The sequence below is a fragment of the Salmo salar genome, chromosome ssa12 (assembly GCF_905237065.1).
Source record: "Salmo salar chromosome ssa12, Ssal_v3.1, whole genome shotgun sequence".
Lineage (NCBI taxonomy): Eukaryota > Metazoa > Chordata > Actinopteri > Salmoniformes > Salmonidae > Salmo > Salmo salar.
This window is the reverse complement of record NC_059453.1, coordinates 23,965,894-23,985,454: the sequence shown is the minus strand read 5'-3', so window position 1 is coordinate 23,985,454 and position 19,561 is coordinate 23,965,894. Positions and strand designations below refer to the sequence as shown.

The 19,561-nt window shown below is 42.2% G+C and overlaps 1 protein-coding gene across 1 annotated transcript in view; it reads right to left on the bottom strand.

Annotated features, from left to right (window-relative positions):
• atf7ip (activating transcription factor 7 interacting protein) overlaps window positions 1–18,051 on the bottom strand; it is a 34,893-nt gene extending 16,842 nt beyond the window's left edge. Inside the window, 8 exon segments of the mRNA XM_014130672.2 lie at window positions 1,128–1,186; window positions 1,699–1,770; window positions 1,961–2,098; window positions 2,268–2,455; window positions 2,733–3,231; window positions 3,441–3,977; window positions 4,921–4,966; window positions 18,029–18,051. Of these exon segments, the coding sequence (XP_013986147.2) occupies window positions 1,128–1,186; window positions 1,699–1,770; window positions 1,961–2,098; window positions 2,268–2,455; window positions 2,733–3,231; window positions 3,441–3,977; window positions 4,921–4,938 (1,511 nt within the window). The 5' untranslated portion in view covers window positions 4,939–4,966; window positions 18,029–18,051.
• Between the last annotated feature and the right edge of the window lie 1,510 nt (window positions 18,052–19,561).

Below are 19,561 nucleotides of genomic sequence, written 5' to 3'. Positions count from 1 at the left end.
TCCTCCACTCGGTTGCTGTGGTGACTGCTGCTGTGACCCATCTCTTCTAGCAGGCTGGTGTCTTAGGTTGAATGAAGGCTTCTCAAATTCCTCTTCCTCAGATATCTCTTCATACTCTTCTTCGGATTCTTCCTCCTCCTTCACTTCATTCTTAATCCAACCAATAGAGGTCGCCAGCTCCCCTCTCCGCCATGCCCCCTCTTCAGACTGCAGCTCCAGCTTTGGATGCATTCGGAGCACGCTGTTGAGAGGAGAGGTGCAGTTGGATCGGGTGCTGTGAACACTGTCTGCACAGCTTTTTAAAAGCTTGTTTTCTCAAGCTTTGGCGCATTGTATAACGTCACAAGACTCAGGACCTGGAACCATGGTGGTGTGCAAAAGAAAAGACGCAAAAACCGAACCGCTGTTCGTTTGTTTAATCCAAAACAAAATGATGATTGATTTCATGTGGGGATTTTGGTTTGAAAATGCCTGACGGGTAGGCAATAAGCGATCAAAAGAGAAGTCGGTCTTGTACATCAGAGAATACCCTCGAAAGGTATCATATTTGTTTCCCGTTATTATGGTTTTTAGCAGATGTTGTTGCTTTTTAATCCAATCTCCCCGATAATTTAATCCAGCCTCAGTATTATTGACAACGATCCTGTGCAGAGTCACCACACATTCAATCACACGTTGTGATTGACTCCACGTGTTGCATTCATTGGCTTCAGGCCGGTATTGTCACGTTGATACAAAGGCACAATGATAGCTAGTATAGCCCCATGCAATGACTAACACACAGCTTTACTTCTGCATAATTTGAATTACAAATACAGAAAATACATTTTTATGCTGGAGAATACAAGCAATGGGAATGTGCTGTCACAAGAGATGGAAAAAAAGGAAACAATGGAATATGTGAACGTTATGGAATTGCCATCCATGATTGCCAATGGTGATTAACACAAGACTGCAAACAAACTAAAAGAATAATTGAATCCAACATCTTCATAAGACTAGATGCAATGCAATCCCCTGTTTTTGATTACTGTTCACTTGTGATTCACAGGCGGAAATGCATTCAAATGACTAAAAGCTTTTCTAAATGAGGAAGTAGTACATTGGCAGTAGGACCGAACTCTTACCGTTGTGTCGGAATGGTGTTTGTAGCAGGTGCAGTCTTGGCAACAGGGGACGTTAGCGCCTGCGAACACACGCCATGGTGACACCTTTAGCTAACACCCTCAGCAATTTTTATTTAATTGTCTGTTTGATATTAAAGGTGCAATATGCAGAATTCGTTCTGCCATTTCCTGGTTGCTAAAATTGAAATTGTTCACCTAATTTTAGTTTATGTGACAAAACAAGCAAGTATAGTGTAGAGAATCATTGTACCATTTAAACCACTGTGAAATATATTTTCCATAACCAAAAATATTGTATTTGCAGCTGTTTGAAGCTGGTGTATAAAACTGAAAGCAAAAGACGCAAAACAAATATTTAGAACGGGAAGCATAGAAATAAACAGAACTACCGCTTCTTAGACTTGTTTTCAATGAGAATGACAGATCTCTATAACTCACAATTCTATGTGAATTTGGTCGGGTCACCCAAAAAGTTACATATTGCAGCTTTAACTAATATCGATGAGTAGTAGATGACTTACAAAAATATATCTGAGACACTGGGGTCCCATAAATTCGCAACATTTCTTACCTCCTGTTTTCTTTTGTTCTCCGAGGCCTGGTTGGCTTCTCCGAATTTCTTTGCTAATCTAGCAATCTTGGCCTGAAAAACGGTAAGAAACAGTGAGAACCTGTGAGACTTTCCATTTGTAAGGATTTTAATTAGCATTGCTGACTTTTGAAAACTATGACTATTGCTGACTATAACCATTGACGACTATTTCTGACTGTTGTGACTATTAACTATTCTCAAATCGACTTGTTACTAGTAGTTTAACATGTAGCTAGCTTACCTGTAGTGTGTTAAGGGTGCTCTGGTGTTTTGTGGCACAATCAATCTTTTCTACCCGGTCTTTTAGCTCCTGTAAACCTTGGTCGAAGACGGTAAGCTGCAGCGCCCTCAACCGCTCCTCAACCATTTTCTGCAGAACCTGAGAAGAAGAGAAACATAGGATGAGTTCAAGATGCAATTTAGGGCTAGATAGTGTGGTGCAATATTGTTTGAGAGTTACTTTATGCCTGACTGGGGGTAAAGTCTTAAACCTGTGGGTAAAATGCTAATACATGAGAACAGGTGTCATCAATTCCTGCCAGACCAACCTTTTCAAGTTTTAGGCGACTGCCACCTTTCGCAGTGATTTTCAACTCGAGCTGAGCTTCCAACTCCACGCCCTGCACCTTCTGCCTCTTCCCGTCTCTTTCAACCTTCCCTCCATCTTTCTCATCACCTTCCAATAGGGGACGCTTCTGTCCAGAAGAGGAGCTCTTTTCCTCCTTCACCTTCCCCCCTGTTGAGACAAAGTGTTCTGGTTTAGTTTAATCAGATTATTTTGGTTAATGGTCATGTGATATAATTTCCTGTGCAATATGCTTGTGTGTATGTTATTCATTTTAGATTTTTTTCCTGTATTGTTTTATTTGTAAAATGCAAGTATTCCCAGATTATATATTTTGTTATAAATCCCAAAAAGGTTGAAAATGAAACATAGCTGGCATAGTAGTGCCTACTACTATCAGTCAACTCTGGATGATTTTTCAGGTCTTGCAGATTCTGTCATTTCATACCTTTGTCACTTGTGGATGTAGAGGTGGAGGAGGCAAGAGATGAGGTAGAACACCCGGCAACATTCTGTTTCTCCTTTTTCACCTCCTTTTTCACAGAAACTACCTCAATTTTTTCCTCCTTCGTTACTCCTTCCTTCTCTTTCTGACTATCGTCTTTCTTCTTCTCTCCCTTCTTCACCACTTCTTCTTTGATGTCCTGATCCGGCTCAGGGGCAGCAGAGGGGGAGGGGGTGCGGACAGGGGAGGCCATGATAGCGGCCTTGGGGGAGGAAGGTCTCTCTTCCATGGAAGTGGAGGCCTCAGAGGCCTTGGTCTCTGTATGGTCCTTGTCCGTATCCGTTTCCATGGCCATGGTGTCTTCTTTCTGCTCTGTCCTCTTTTCCTTCCCAGACTCTTTGTCAGACGTGGCGAGCGAGACGGGAGATAACGGAGAGTCCAGAGGATACTGATCCATAGGGGCTTGGTCCTCATGGCTCTTTCCAGTTGTAGTGCAGGCCTCCTGGAGAAGAGAACATCCAGGTAAGTTTGAATTTTAGCCGCCAAACTCAACACATGGAGAAGAAGAAGAAAAAAAATTCATACCCGCGGTGCTTGGACCCCTAACAATGCCAACTTCTACACTTTCCAACTATAACCCCCATTTTCCTTAACTTCCAATTTTTCCCATTTATCCATATTTCAGCTCCTCTCACTCGTTCTCATACAAACCTCTTTCTCGGTCTCAGGTGCTTTCTCTTCTTTCTCGTCCGTCTTTGCCACCTCCATCTCTGTATCCTTTCCTTCCTTGTCCTTATTGGAAGGGGACGTGGAACACTCGTTTTTCTTTCCCTCTTCCTCCATCTTTTTCAGTACGTCGTTTAGGTTGTGGAATGGCGATGAGGGGGAGGAAGTGACATCTTCCTTGGCTTTGGGGCTTTGGGAGGTTGGTGGGGAGGGAGACAACGATGGGGACAGAGCAAGGGGAGGGGATCGAGAGGTCAGGGAGACTGGGGTTGTGGAACGAGACATCACCGCAACGTCATTTTGCTCTCTGTCTGCCCCCTTCTGTGCATCCTCTGTGTGCGTACCGTTCGTCAGTGGGCTACGGGGAGGGGGGGAGCTGGAATTGGAATTGGACAGGGGCGGAACGGGGGACGACAATGTGCTGTGGAGAGACTCCAGTTGCTGGCGGTCGCTTATCTTCATGGTTTTCCTGGCTCGGAATATCTTCTTCTTCTCTTCTGCCACTGCAACTTCCATTTTAACCTGAGGAGTGACAAGGAGGGATGGGGATGTTAGTTGGAACGGGTCACGAAAGAATCCTCCTCGGGAATGCTAACAGCACCTGCGCCACCCACCTAGCTTCTACCCACTACAATGGGTACAGATGAGTTATCTTTAAGGCCAAACCGATGCAGTGTTCTGGGACACCACTAGGGGTCACTGTAGAACCCTGTTGGTATGTTTTTCCCCTCTTTGTTCTATTCTAGAAGGTTCTTTTTCACTGTGAGCTCAGCATACAGAACCATTCTATACAAGAGTCAATTTCAGCAGAAAGAGTGACTCAGCAGAAGTCTATCAAAATGGTCTCAAGTCCAGCTTCCTCTCCACTGAAGTTTAGTCCAGCATGTTCGCTCACAACTTTTTGTCCTCAGGATTGCGAACTTGAGATGCCATGTGGTCCAGGGGTGACGAACACACTAACATGACAGAAGACTATACTTTTCACTGTAAGAACACTATCCCTCGCTTCAATTGGCTGACAAGCTTTTGCGTTGTCAAATCCAACACAGCCGGCCCAGTCTGCAGCACGGATATGACATTATCCCAGAGAATGGCAGCAACATTACTTGCTTTTGTCCCTCCCCTTCGCTCTTATTGGTCCTTTTCCTCAGCCAATCAGGGCCCCTAGATACAGGCTCCGTTGGCAACAGTGAGGAAGGGTTATGCAAGGACTGCATGATTTACCTTATACAGTTCCAATTGTGGAACGCATTCCAGCGTCGGGGCTAGGTTCCAATTTGTGCTTATGGAGTTTATATTTCTGCTGACAGTCATTTTCTCATAGTTACAGTGACATTGATACAATCATTAAGAACAATAGGCCAATATTCAAAATATGACATTCATATGGATTTTGTATTTAGTAAAATGTGACCTAGGGGTGTCAGTGGTCCTATATTATATTAGATTTAAAATAATATCTCACCTGGAGGTTTCCGATCATGGATTTGACACCAAAAGGATCCAATAACCTAGAGGGGGAGGGGGATTTTTAAAATTTATTATTAATTCAATGTAACGACTTAAAGCACATTTCAGCAACATATAGGGCCTTTCATTAATAAGTACATCATTAAAAAAAACAAATTGCAGACATGTTTTACTAGTCAAGAGATGGTGGCCGTAATAATTAATAATAGAACAGGCAGTGGGTGTTGCAAAGCTCCTGACAGTTTGACATTATACAAGTAGGATATTCCACAATGGCCAAAAAAACAGGCAAAAAAGGGTAGGCTAGTCTTCACGAATGAGATTTACCATCATTACTTAGGCTTCTGTGCTTCAAGATACACCTTGAAATGTCCAGATAATTTTTTCACAATTTTCTAGAACAACCACCAAACAAACAGACAAACTCGCACAACAGGCTTCACACAGAGGATGACGACAAAATGAAGCATTGAAAGTACATTTTCGGCACAGAACTGATCAGTTTGTGCAGAAGGCTCCACAGGAGCAATACAGAGATAAAACATAAAAATAATGAATTCCAAGCTAAAGGCACGGACAAACTACAGTGTGAATAATGGAAGATGATTAACCATCTGCCTCGCCTGAACAGTCCAAATATGAGCAGAAATTATAGACAGCAGTCAGAGAAACTGTAAAATACTATAAAAATTATATATAAAAAAAGAAACTGATTGATACATAAATATTCAAACTATTTGGTCATAGCAACCTACACATGGCGCAATAGGCCTTTAGCCTAGTTACGATACACCATTCTAGTGAAACCGTTACCTAGCATTGCTGTCTGATCCCTAGTGACATTTTACTTTCCATAGGGACAGGTTACGCACGTCACTGAATGACATTATCACTCATCAAAATGCAGTGGTTTCCAAATAACGAACACATCTGCGAAACAACAAAATAACCATGATATTGTTGAGGTGAGGAGTGGGTTATTTCTTCTAAATGTTTCTCAGAAATTGGCAGATACTGCTATCCGAACCAATTGATTTTCACACAGAATATTAAATTGAGCTAGGTCATCAGGTGCTTTAGTTTGGCCCTGTAAACTCAATAAATTCCAGGCCCAAGAAACTGCATTATTGTATCAGTTTCAGGTATAACAGTCTACTGCATTGTTGCTGCATTGCTGCCTAGACAGACTGCAGTAGACTGCTTAAAGCTATATAAATAGGCCACGTTGCTGGTGGCCCCACCCCATGTGCCTTTGACTTCAATGTGCAGCCTGGTATCACATGACAAACAGTCACAGAAATTTTACAACATCCGTTAAGCAACCTACACACAGAGAGAGCGTATCCTTTACACAGAGTGTGCAAACTAAGTTACAGCTCTAGGCAGATAGAGCTGCAGGCTACGCTAGCCTACATATCAATGACACTGTTACAACTAAGCGCACAGCTACCCCTCATATCAATACAGATAAGGGGGGTTTTCAAGTTCTATTTTGAGTTTGATCATTTATCAAAATTTTTATTATGTCCTTCGACTTAAAAAATGGCCTTCGAATGGATGATGAAAAATAATACGTTCAGTAACATTTTGCCTCATTCATTTACTATATAAACTATTATCATATGATTCTCACCTCTGATATGAGTTTCCTTGATATAAAACTAATAAGGTGAAATCACATTCTATTATGTTACAACGACTCAGTTCACATTCCAATGTTATTGCACACTGCGCAGTCTTCCCCTCCCCCACTCTTTCATTACCCGCGTTCTGGATTCACTGCAGAAAAAACAAAATGGCCACCAGCTCTGATGTGTGCGCAGCCAGCCAAGCTGAGCCCTCACACGCTGCTAACTGAACACACATCCAATCCACTGTAGTACAATAGTGTATCAAGTCACATCCATGTTAATAAGTTATTTGCACCACATGCCAAATGCTGTATAGGTATCGTAAGTTATTTGTATAAAGGGTTAGTTTAAGTATGAAAAAAAAATTAAGTAAAAAACTATGTAGTTATGATGTACTTCCTCATCCATCCCACATCATTTTGTGTTAATTTATGCTGATCAATTTTGTTAAAATATATTTAGTTTGGGTATATTTTCTCCTGAAGCTCCCATGATGCGGTTCAAGCTAGTCCTCCGCTGTACTATATACTGCAGAAATGACTGATTGATGTGGGCCATAGATGATTGGTTTCTGGTCTGCAATAGGTATAAACTGTATAGCTCCAAACTGGAGTAAAAAATACTCATCACCATCTTGTCCTTGCTTCTATTCCTTTGGTAATGTTTGTCTCCTGTGACCAACACTAGTGATTTACTAGGCTAGTAGTACTTGACTAGTACTGTTCATAGCTCACAACAATTCCAGACGGTTATGTGGCCACACAGCAGCACAATTCACAGATGTGTAAAATTAAGAACATTTTTTTAAGCCTATGGGCACATCTGTGATTGCAGTGCATTATACACTGCTCAAAAAAATAAAGGGAACACTAAAATAACACATCCTAGATCTGAATGAATGAAATAATCTTATTAAATACTTTTTTCTTTACATAGTTGAATGTGCTGACAACAAAATCACACAAAAATAATCAATGGAGATCCAATTTGTCAACCCATGGAGGTCTGGATTTGGAGTCACACTCAAAATTAAAGTGGAAAACCACACTACAGGCTGATCTAACTTTGACGTAATGTCCTTAAAACAAGTCAAAATGAGGCTCAGTAGTGTGTGTGGCCTCCACGTGCCTGTATGACCTCCCTACAACGCCTGGGCACGCTCCTGATGAGGTGGCGGATGGTCTCCTGAGGGATCTTCTCCCAGACCTGGACTAAAGCATCCGCCAACTCCTGGACAGTCTGTGGTGCAACGTGGCGTTGGTGGATGGAGCGAGACATGATGTCCCAGATGTGCTCAATTGGATTCAGGTCTGGGGAACGGGCGGGCCAGTCCATAGCATCAATGCCTTCCTCTTGCAGGAACTGCTGACACACTCCAGCCACATGAGGTCTAGCATTGTCTTGCATTAGAAGGAACCCAGGGCCAACCGCACCAGCATATGGTCTCACAAGGGGTCTGAGGATCTCATCTCGGTACCTAATGGCAGTCAGGCTACCTCTGGCGAGCACATGGAGGGCTGTGCGGCCCCCAAAGAAATGTCACCCCACACCATGACTGACCCACCTCCAAACCGGTCATGCTGGAGGATGTTGCAGGCAGCAGAACGTTCTCCACGGCGTCTCCAGACTCTGTCACATGTGCTCAGTGTGAACCTGCTTTCATCTGTGAAGAGCACAGGGCGCTAGTGGCGAATTTGCCAATCTTGGTGTTTTCTGGCAAATGCCAAACGTCCTGCACGGTGTTGGGCTGTAAGCACAACCCCCACCTGTGGACGTCGGGCCCTCATACCACCCTCATGGAGTCTGTTTCTGACCGTTTGAGCAGACATGCACATTTGTGGCCTGCTGGAGGTCATTTTGCAGGGCTCTGGCAGTGCTCCTCCTGCTCCTCCTTGCACAAAGGCGGAGGTAGCGGTCCTGCTGCTGGGTTGTTGCCCTCCTACGGCCTCCTCCACGTCTCCTGATGTACTGGCCTGTCTCCTGGTAGCGCCTCCATGCTCTGGACACTACGCTGACAGACACAGCAAACCTTCTTGCCACAGCTCGCACTGATGTGCCATCCTGGATGAGCTGCACTACCTGAGCCACTTGTGTGGGTTATAGACTCCGTCTCATGCTACCACTAGAGTGAAAGCACCGCCAGCATTCAAAAGTGACCAAAACATCAGCCAGGAAGCATAGGAACTGAGAAGTGGTCTGTGGTTACCACCTGCAGAACCACTCCTTTATTGGGGGTGTCTTGCTAATTGCCTATAATTTCCACCTGTTGTCTATTCCATTTGCACAACAGCATGTGAAATTTATTGTCAATCAGTGTTGCTTCCTAAGTGGACAGTTTGATTTCACAGAAGTGTGATTGACTTGGAGTTACATTGTGTTGTTTAAGTGTTCCCTTTATTTTTTTGAGCAGTGTAAATACACTGGCATTATAAATACACAGAAAAGTATGTGGACACCTGCTTGTCAAACATCTCATTCCAAAATGATGTGCATTCATACGGAGTTGGTCCCCCCTTTGCTGCTAAACCAGCCTACACTCTTCTGGGAAGGCTTTCCACTAGATGTTGGAACATTGCTGAGAGGACTTGCTTCCATTCAGCCACAAGCCACAAGAGCATTAGTGAGGTCGGGCACTGATGTTGGGCGATTAGGCCTGGCTCGCAGTTGGCGTTACAATTCACCCCAAAGGTGTTTTATGGGGTTGAGGTCAGGGCTCTGTGCAGGCCAGTCAAGTTCTTCCACACCAATCTCTACAAACCATTTCTGTATGAACCTCGCTTTGTACACAGGGACATTCCTGTTTCAGCATGGCAAAGGGCCTTCCCCAAACTGTTGCCACAAAGTTGGAAGCACAGAATCGTCTGGAATGTAATTGTATGCTGTAGCGTTAAGATTTCCCTTCACTGGAACTAAGGGGCCAAGCCTGAACCATGAAAAACAGCCCCAGACCATTATTCCTCCACCAAACTTGAGTTGGAACTATGCAATCAGGCAGGTAGCGTTCTTCTGGCATCCACCAAGCCCAGATTCGTCCCTCGGACTGCCAGATGGTGAAATGTGATTTGTCACTCCAGAGAACGCGTTTTCACTGCTCCAGAGTCCAATGGTGGCGAGCTTTACACCACTCCAGCCGATGCTTGGCATTGCGCATGGTGATCTTAGGCTTGTGTGCAGATGCTCGGCCATGGAAACCCATTTCATGCCGCTCCCGACAAACAGTTCTTGTGCTGAAGTTGCTTACATAGGCAGTTTGAAACTCGGTAGTGAGTGTTGCAACGGAGGACAGGCGATTTTTACACGCTACGTGCTTCAGCACTCGCCGGTCACGTTCTGTGAGATTGTGTGGCCTATCACATCGCGGCTGGGGCCGTTGTTCCTCCTAGACGTTTGCACTTCACAATAACAGCACTTACAGTTGACTGGGGCAGCTCTATCAGGGCAGACATTTTACCAACTGATTTGTTGGAAAGGTGGCATCCTATGACCGTGCCAAGTTGAAAGTCACTGAGAGCTTCAGTAAGGCCCTTCTACTGCCAATGTTTGTCTATGGAGATTGCATGGCTGCGTGCTCGATTCTATACACCTATCAGCAACAGGTGTGACTGAAAAGTCCATGCACTGGAAAACATCTCAAAATTACATTTAAAAAGTATGCAGGTATACAGGTAGGCAATTCCTATCATTTGTCAATGTAAGTCCTTGTAAAATACTGCTGATCTTACAACCATAAGCATAGGGCAATACAAACACAAATTAAATACGAACACAAATTAAATAAACTCTTGCCTGTCTTGCTACACAGCAGTGAGAGGATATGGTCAAACTAAAAAGTTAGCAGAGACGGGCTGGGCTTCAAGCCTAGTCCAAGATACAGTTTTATTTAGTGTATGTTTTCTCCTGTTAATCAGAGCCTTTTAATCCAAGTACAGAGTGCTCACATGTTCTGTTGCTATGCCTATGAGAGCTGCATCCTCAGGCTGCCGGCATACATTTCAGGAACTCCATTCAGATGACTATTTCAGTGTAAATTCCCTTCGATTTCAGATCTCGCAAGACACAGGAAAATGGAGGCTATCGCTCGCAGCAATGTTGAGTAAACATTTTAAGTTGAATTTTACATTCACGACTGATTTAGCTGACCTAGGTGGTCTGCAGAAATCTTCAAGAATTCCTCCACTTACTTTTCACTTTCTCAACAAAGACTAATGACAGCCTCAGAGTAATGAGATGTTTGTTAACTGGACTCGATCCAAGATGATCTGTACCTTTCATACCCCAGGTGTGTTTATCAATCAGTAGCAAGGCGGGAGGAGTCAGGCAACATGAATTTTGATTAGCGTTCCTATCCCAGTGTTGATCAGACCCAGTTTGGATATTTGTCACATTTACAGTTTTATTTTCTAAGATCCCAATAGAACTCCATTAGCCAGGAAACCAATAGGTTAACATTTTGGTAGATATGAAGATATCACCTTCCTGTTTAAGCTCCTGTTCTTTTTCCGGTGCCAATGATTATTCAATACAGTTTTCACTTGTCAGACAATTTTTTTTACATATTTGGACTGATTGCAAAGCATTGCTGCTAACATAATGCTTAAGGCTTCCAGCATTCTCTCCAAACTGTTCTGACCCTCTCACTTCCTCTCACAAATAGCAGGGCATGAAAATCTAAATGCCAAAAATGCTACTTTACGAATACAAAAAATATATACAAATATTTATCCTAATACAAAACAAACAGCCCCATTGCACAAAATAGGATTTAAAAATAACACACTAAAAAACTAATAATATCTACTTTTCGGAATCGTGGTTACTGTAGCACTCTTTAGCAAAAAAAATAAATTTCAACAGTAGCCAAGTTAAATACTGAAATGCAGTCCAAGATACTAGTCAGAATATAGCAACATAGGTATAGGTGTACAAGATTCTTTAAAATCTAAAATTCAAGTAAACCTTGAACAGGAGTAGTCTGGAGAAGTAGGCCTTCCGTTGGACAGAGGTCTTGCGCGCGATTTGTTCGGCTGTGTTGATTGAGGGAACTAGCAACAGCAGAGGGAGGAAGAAAAAAGCAGGAGGGTGAGGGGGGCTAAGGTTGGACTGTTCCATCTGTTTCAGCATAGAGTGTTCTTGTGCAAGGTTGTGCGCACAGTGAAATCATCATAGTCTCAGCCTCATGGCTCAACACAGGAAAAACTGACCCAGCACAGGCTGACAAACACAATGTAACACCTTCAGAACAAAAGGATGGAAACAAAATGATTCTCCCCTTTAGGATTTACATCAGAGTGGCCATACTAAAACAAATGCAAAATATACCTTTTTAGTAACTTTGGCAGAAGCATGCAGCACAAAGACTGCTTTTTGCCCCCAAAAATGCTCACGCTAGAAGCACAGTCAGTACTAGAGTACACAGCCTGACACGCTTAGTACCACCCCTCCCCCACCCTAGCACAGTTTAACGCTGCATGGAAAATTACAGCCTAGCTAGGACTAAACCATTCTGAAAGAAGTAGGGGGGAAATATTTGTTTCTAAACTAGAGAGGGTGGTAGAGAGATCGAACAGTTTAATTAACCACCAGAAATCTAGACTACTTCTGTCGTAAAATTAGAACGCAAATGAAAATAAGGACCTTTCACTGTAATGATTTAAAAAAGCCTGAGAGAGTGAGTATATAACCTTAGACACCATGTAGCAATGTTTACGAGTTGTACAATTTGACAAATATCAATCAATACAGGGATCAATCATGTTCCTTGTACCTGAACACCAGTATGGAATATTAGGGCAGCTGAGCACACTATACACTGCCTTCGGAAAGTATTCAGACCCCTTGACTTCTTCCACATTACAGCCTTATTCTAAAATGGATTAAATAACAAATCCTCATCAATCTACAAACAATACCCCATAATGACAAAGCAAAAACAGGTTTAGATTTTTTTGCTTACAGAAATAGCTTATTTACATAAGTATTCATGCCAATTTGCTATGAGACTCAAATTGAACTCCGGTGCATCCTGTTTTCAGTGATCATCCTTGAGATGTTTCTACAACTTGATTAGGGTCCACCTGTGGTAAATTCAATTGATTGGACATCATTATGAAAGGCATATACCTGTCTATATAAGGTCCCACAGTTGGCAGCGCATGTTAAGAGTAAAAACCAAGCCATGAGGTCGAAGGAATTGTCTATAGAGCTCTGAAACAGGATTGTGTCGAGGCACAGATCTGGGGAAGGGAACCAAAACATTTCTGCAGCATTGAAGGTACAAGAACAAAGTGGCCTCCATCATTCTTAAATGGAAGAAGTTGGAACCACCAAGACTCTTCCAAGAACTGGACACCCGGGCAAACTGAGCAATCGGGGGAGAAAGGCCTTGGTCAGGGAGGTGACCAAGAACCCGATGGTGACTGCGACAGAGCTCCAGATTCCTCTGTGGAGATGGGGGAACCTTCCAGAAGGACAACCATCTCTGTAGCACTCCACCAATCAGGACTTGATGGTAGAGTGGCCAGACGGAAGCCACTCCACAGTAAAAGGTACATGACAGCACGCTTGGAGTTTGCCAAAAGGCACTTAAAGGACTCACAGACCATGAGAAACAAGATTCCCTGGTAGGATGAAACCAAGATTGAATTATTTGGCCTGAATGCCAACCGTCACATCTGAAGGAAACCTGGCACCATCCCTACGGTGAAGCATGGTGGTAGCAGCATCATGCTGTGGGGGATGTTTTTTAGCGGCAGGGACTGGGAGACTAGTCAGCATCAAGGGAAAGATGAATGGAGCAAAGTACAGAGAGATCCTTGATGAAAACCTGCTCCAGAGCGCTCAGGACCTCAGACTGGGGGCGAAGGTTCACCTTCCAACAGGACAACAACCCTGAGCACAGGAGTGGCTTCAGGACAAGTCTCAATGTCCTTGAGTGGCCCAGCCAGAGCCCGGACCTGAACCCGATCGAACATCTCTGGAGAGACCTGAAAATAGCTGTGCAGCGACGCTCCCCATCCAACCTGACAGCTTGAGAGGTTCTGCAGAGAAGAATGAGAGAAACTCCCCAAATACAGGTGTGTCAAGCTTGTAGCGTCATACCCCAAAAGACTCGAGGCTGTATTCGCTAATAAAGGTTCTTCAACAAAGTACTGAGTAAAGGCTCGGAATACTTATGTACATGTGAAAAAAAAAAAAAAAACATTGAAGAACCTGATTTTGCTTTGTCATTATGGGGTATTGTGTGTAGATTCATGAAGAGAAAAAACAATTTCATCCATTTTAGAATAAGGCTGTAACCTAAATACTTTCCGAAGGCACCGTAGATAGAAATGATACAAAGATAACACAGGTGAAAACACGCAATTTCTGAGAAGAAGGTGTGATAAAATTGTTTAGAAATAAGGATTTTACTCAACAGACCTATAATCACTAATGGCAATAGCAATACAATGATAAAGCGAACATGCATAAAAAAAGACGGTTGTTGATTGTTTTTTACTCATTGTTGAGAGTCAGGACAAAACTGTTTTATGTGCTTGGATTACATGTTCTTGGATTACATGATGAAACCAAAAATAGATCATTTAAAAATGCTGCTGATATTAGGGTTCTTCAGTAGAACTTACACTAGCCAGCTAATAGCTCACTGCGTAGTATGCCCATCCCCCACTCCCTTCCTCTTTCATAGACTGGTGAGGACTGCCAGCAGAAACTCAAAATGTCCACCAGTTCTGCTGCTGTGCGCAGCCAGGCTTAGCACTTGGCAGCTGTTGGCTGAAACATTCACATGTGCAGGAGGAGTAGAGTTTAAACTCCTCCCACTTTTAGGTATCATTTTACTCTAAACATAATTATACACTGAACAAAAACAAGCAAAAATGTCAAAGATTTTACTGAGTTACAGTTCATATAAGGAAATTAGTCAATTGAAATAAATGAATTGGGCCCTAATATATGGATTTCACATGACAGGGAATACGGATATGCATCTGAAACCTTTACAAAAAAGAGGTAGGGGCATAGATCAGAAAAGCAGTCAGTATCTGGTGTGACCACCATTTGCCTCATGCAGCGCAACATCTCATTCGCATAGAGGTTATCAGGCTGTTGATTGTGGCCTGTGGGATCTGGACCACGCGGTCGTACATGTTGATCCAGAGCATCCCAAACATGCTCAATTGGTTACCTGTCCGGTGAGTATGCAGGCCATGGAAGAACTGGGACATTTTCAGCTTCCAGAAATTGTGTATAGATCCTTGCGACATGGGGCCATGCATGATCATGCTGAAACAAGACCTGATGCCGGCAGATCTTCGTGCATTCAAATCGCAAACGATAAAATTCAATTGTGTTCATAGCTCATGCCTGCTCGTAACATAACCCCAAACGCCACCATGGGGCACTCTGTTCATAACGTTGACATCAGCAAACCACTCGCCCACACAACGCCATACACGCTACACTGTCTGCCATCTGTCCGGTACAGTTGAAATCGGGATTCATCCGTGAAGAGCACACTTCTGCAACGTGCCAGTGGCCATCAAAGGGAGGCTTTTCCCACTGAAATCGGTTATGACGCAAAACTGCAGTCAGGTCAAGGACCCTGGTAATGACAACAAGCATGCAGATGATTTTCCCGAGACTGTTTCTGACAGTTTGTGCAGAAATTCCTTGGTTGTGCAAACCCAGTTTCATCAGCTGTCCGGGTGGCTGGTCTCGTCGACGATCCCACAGGTGAAGAAGCCGGATGTGGAGGTCCTAGGCTGGCATGGTTACACGTGGACTGCGGATGTGATGCCGGTTGGGCGTACTACAAATCTAAAACAACGTTGGAAACGGTTTATGGTAATAAAAAAAATGTATATTAAATTCTCTGACAACAGCTCTGGTGGACATTCCAGCAGTCAGCATGCCAACTGCACACTCCCTCAAAACTTGAGACACATGACATTGGTGTTGTGTGACAAAAATTCACATTTTAGAGTGGCCTGTTAATGATCATGCTGTTTAATCAGCTTCTTGATATGCCACACCTGTCAGGTGGATGGATTATCTTCGCAAAGGAGAAATGCTCACTAACAGGTATGTAAACTAATTTGTGCACAAAATTAGAGAAATAAGCTTTTTGTGCATATGGAAAATGTATGGGATCTATTATTTCAGCTCAGGAAACGTGACCAACACCTTACATGTTGTGTTCATATTTTTCTTCAGTATACATACAATGGGGATTGTACCAAAATATCGCAATTTCTAACATTATTTGTCTCTTGTATTGAATCCTATTAGTAACAAAGAAACCAAAAGATTGCTGACTCTTTGATGGAAATACTGATTTGACCAAAATGTCTTCCGAATGGATGATGAAAAATAATATGTTCAGTAACATTTTTCCTCATAACTTTACAATAAAAATGATTAACATGTTATTTTCTAATATTAGTTTCCTTGTTAAAAAACAAAAAAAAGGTGAAATCACATCCTGTTATGTTACAACAGCGCTGTTCACATTCTAATGTTATTGCACAGTGCTCGTAGTCCTCCCCTCCCCCACTCTTTCATTACCCGCGTTCTGGATTCACTGCAGAAAAACAAAATGGCCACCAGCTCTGCTGTGTGCACAGCCATTCAGGCTGAGCCCTCACAGGCTACTAACTGAACACATTCAATCCACTGTATCAAGTTACATCACCTCCATGTTAATAAAGTATTTGCTCTGTATGCCAATCTTGCATAGTCGGTTTCATTTGTTTTTTTATTTGTATAAAAAGTAGGTTAAGTTTGGCTTTTATAAAAAACATTTTTTTTCAAAGTACTAATTATGTACTTCCTCCTCCATCCCACACCATTTTCTGTTCGGTTATGCTGATCAATTAGGTTAAATGTATTTCGTTTGGGTATATTTTCTCCTGAAGCTCCATGATGAGGTTCAAGCTAGTCCTCCGCTGTACTATATACTGCAGCAATTACAGATTGATGTGGGCCATAGATGATTGGTTTCTGGTCTGCAATAGGTGTAAACTGTATACCTCCAAACTGGAGGAAAAAAAGACTCCTCATCACCATCTTGTCCTTGCTTCTATTCCTTTGGTAATGTTTGTCTCCTCTGACCAACACTAGTGATTTACTAGGCTAGTAGTACTTGACTAGTACTGTGCTCACAACAATTCCAGAGGGGTGTGGCCAAACAGCAGCAAAACAATTCAGATGTGTAAAATCAGGGAAAGGCTTGACAATTTATCGGCATATCTCTGATTGCAGTGCATTATAAATATATTTCCAGTGATCTGCCCATTCCTGAATTCATCTGTATGACAACACAGGCACCGGTTAACATCTCAAAATTACTTAAAAAAACTATTTGGTTATTCAGGAAGGCAATTCTTCTCATTTGTCATTGTAAAACACTGCTAATCTTTAAAATCATTAGCATCAGGCAATACGAAGAAAACCTGTCTTGCAGGTTTGGTTAGACCAAAAAGTTAGCAGAGTTGGGATGGGCTCCAAGCCGTTGTCCATGCTACATTTTATTTAGTGAATGTTTTTTCCTGTTAAATGAGTGCCCTCATGTTCTGTTGCTAGGTCTATGTGAGCTGCATCCTCAGGCTGATGGCATACATTTCAGAAACTCCTTTCAGATTATAATTTCTGTTAAAATTCCCTCCGCTTTCAGATCTCTCCCAAGACACAGGCAAAGGTAGGCTATCAGTCTCAGCAATGTTGATGAAACATTGTATGTTGAATTTCACAACTGATTTGGCTTACGTAGGTGGTCGACAGAAATCTTCAAGAATTCCTGCTCTTACTTTTCACTGCCTCGATAAGAACACATTACTGTTGACAGCTCTGAATAATGAAGCGTTTGTTAATTGGACTTGATGCAAACTAATTTCTACCTTTCAAACCCCAGGTGTGTTTTTCAATTAGTGGCAAGGCGGGAGGAACCAATAGGAGAAAATATTGGTAGATATAGAGATATCACCTTCCTGTTAAAGCTCCTGTTCTTGTTCCGGTGCCAATGATGATTCAATACCTTTTTCAATTGTCAGACAAAGATTTTTACACATTCGCACTGGTTGAAAAGCATTGCTGCTAACACAAAACTTCAGACTTCCAGCATTCCCCCCCAACTGTTTTGACCCTCTCACTTCCTTGTACACAAATAGCAGGACATGGACAATCTAAATGTCAAAGCTGCTACTTTTTTACCACAGAAAATAAATAAAAATACTTTTTCCTAATACAAAACAAATACAGCGCTATTGTAAAAAATATTTTCAAAAAATAACACTTCATAAAAAAAACATCTACATTTCGGAATTGGGGTTAGCACAGCACTCCTTCACGGAACAAAAAAAATAGAACAATATCCAAGTTCAATACTAAAATGTAGCCCAAAATACTAGTCAGAACAGAGCAACACCATTATAGGTGTACAACATTCTTCAAAAAAAGAAAGAAATTCAAGTAAACCTTGAACAGGAGTAGTCTGGAGAAGTAGGCCTTCCGTTGGACAGAAATCGTACACGTGATTCATTTGGCTGTGTTGATTGAGGGAACTAACAACAGCAGAGGGAGGAAGAAAAAAAGCAGGAGGGTGAAGGGGGCTAAGGTTGGACTGTTCCATCTGTTTCAGCATAGAGTGTCCTTGTGCAAAGTTGTGCGCACAGTGAAACCGCCATAGTCTCAGCCTCATGGCTCAACACAGCCAGCACAGGCTGACAAACTGCACAATGTAACACCCTCAGAACAAAACATATGGAAACAAAAGGATTTTCTCCCTTTGGGATTTACATCAGGGTAGCCATATTAAAAGCTACAACAATAAATGTAAATATTTTTTGTAAATTTAGCAGAAGCATGCAGCACAGACATCTTTTTGCCTGCAAAAAAACAAGGCTAGCAACACAGTCAGTACTAAAGTGCACACACAGCCTGACACACTTAGCACCACCCCTCCCCCACCCTAGCAGTCTGCAGCTGCATGGAAAACTACAGCCTAGCTAGGACTAAACCATTCAGGTAGAAGTAGGGGGAGGATTTTTTTTTATAACTGGAGAGGGAGGTAGAGAGAGAACCGTTTAATTAACCACCAGAAATCTAGACTACTTCTGTCGTTAAATAAGAACGCAAATGAATATAAGAACCTTTCGTGTAATGTCAACAACAAAAAAAGCCTGAGAGAGTATATAATCTTAGACACGATAGTTAACTGTATCAATGTTTACGAGTTGTAAAACTTTACAAATATCAATCAATACAGGGATCAATCATGTTCCTTTTACCTGAACACCAGTATGGAATATAGATAGAAAGGGTACACAAATAACACAGGTGTAACACAATTTCTGAGAAGTGTGATAATTGTTTAGAAATAAGTATTTGCATTAATTAAGGCGTATAATCACTAATGGCAATAGCAATACAATGATAAAGCGAACATGCATAAAAAAAGATGGTAATTGATAGTTTACTCCTTCTTGAGAGTCAGGACTATGTTTTCTGTTTCTTGCATAGTTCTTGGATTACAAGGTGAAACCAAAATTAGATCATTTAAAAATGCTGCTGATATTAGGGTTATTCAGTAGAACTAACACTAGCCAGCTAATAGCTCACTGCGTAGTATGCCCATCCCCCACTCCCTTCCTCTTTCATAGACTGCGTGAGGACTGCCAGCAGAAACTCAAAATGTCCACCAGTTCTGCTGCTGTGCGCAGCCAGGCTTAGCACTTGGCAGCTGTTGGCTGAAACATTCACTTGTGCAGGAGGACTAGAGAGTTTAAACTCCTCCTACTTTTAGGTATCATTTTAAACTTCACATAATTATACACTGAACAAAAACAAGCAAAAATGTCAATTTTTACTGAGTTAGAGTTCATATAAGGAAATGAGTCAATTTAAATTAATTAATTAGGCCCTCATCTATGGATTTTACATGACTGGGAATACAGATATGCATCTGTTGGTCACATATTTCTTTAAAAAAGAGGTAGGGGCATTGATCAG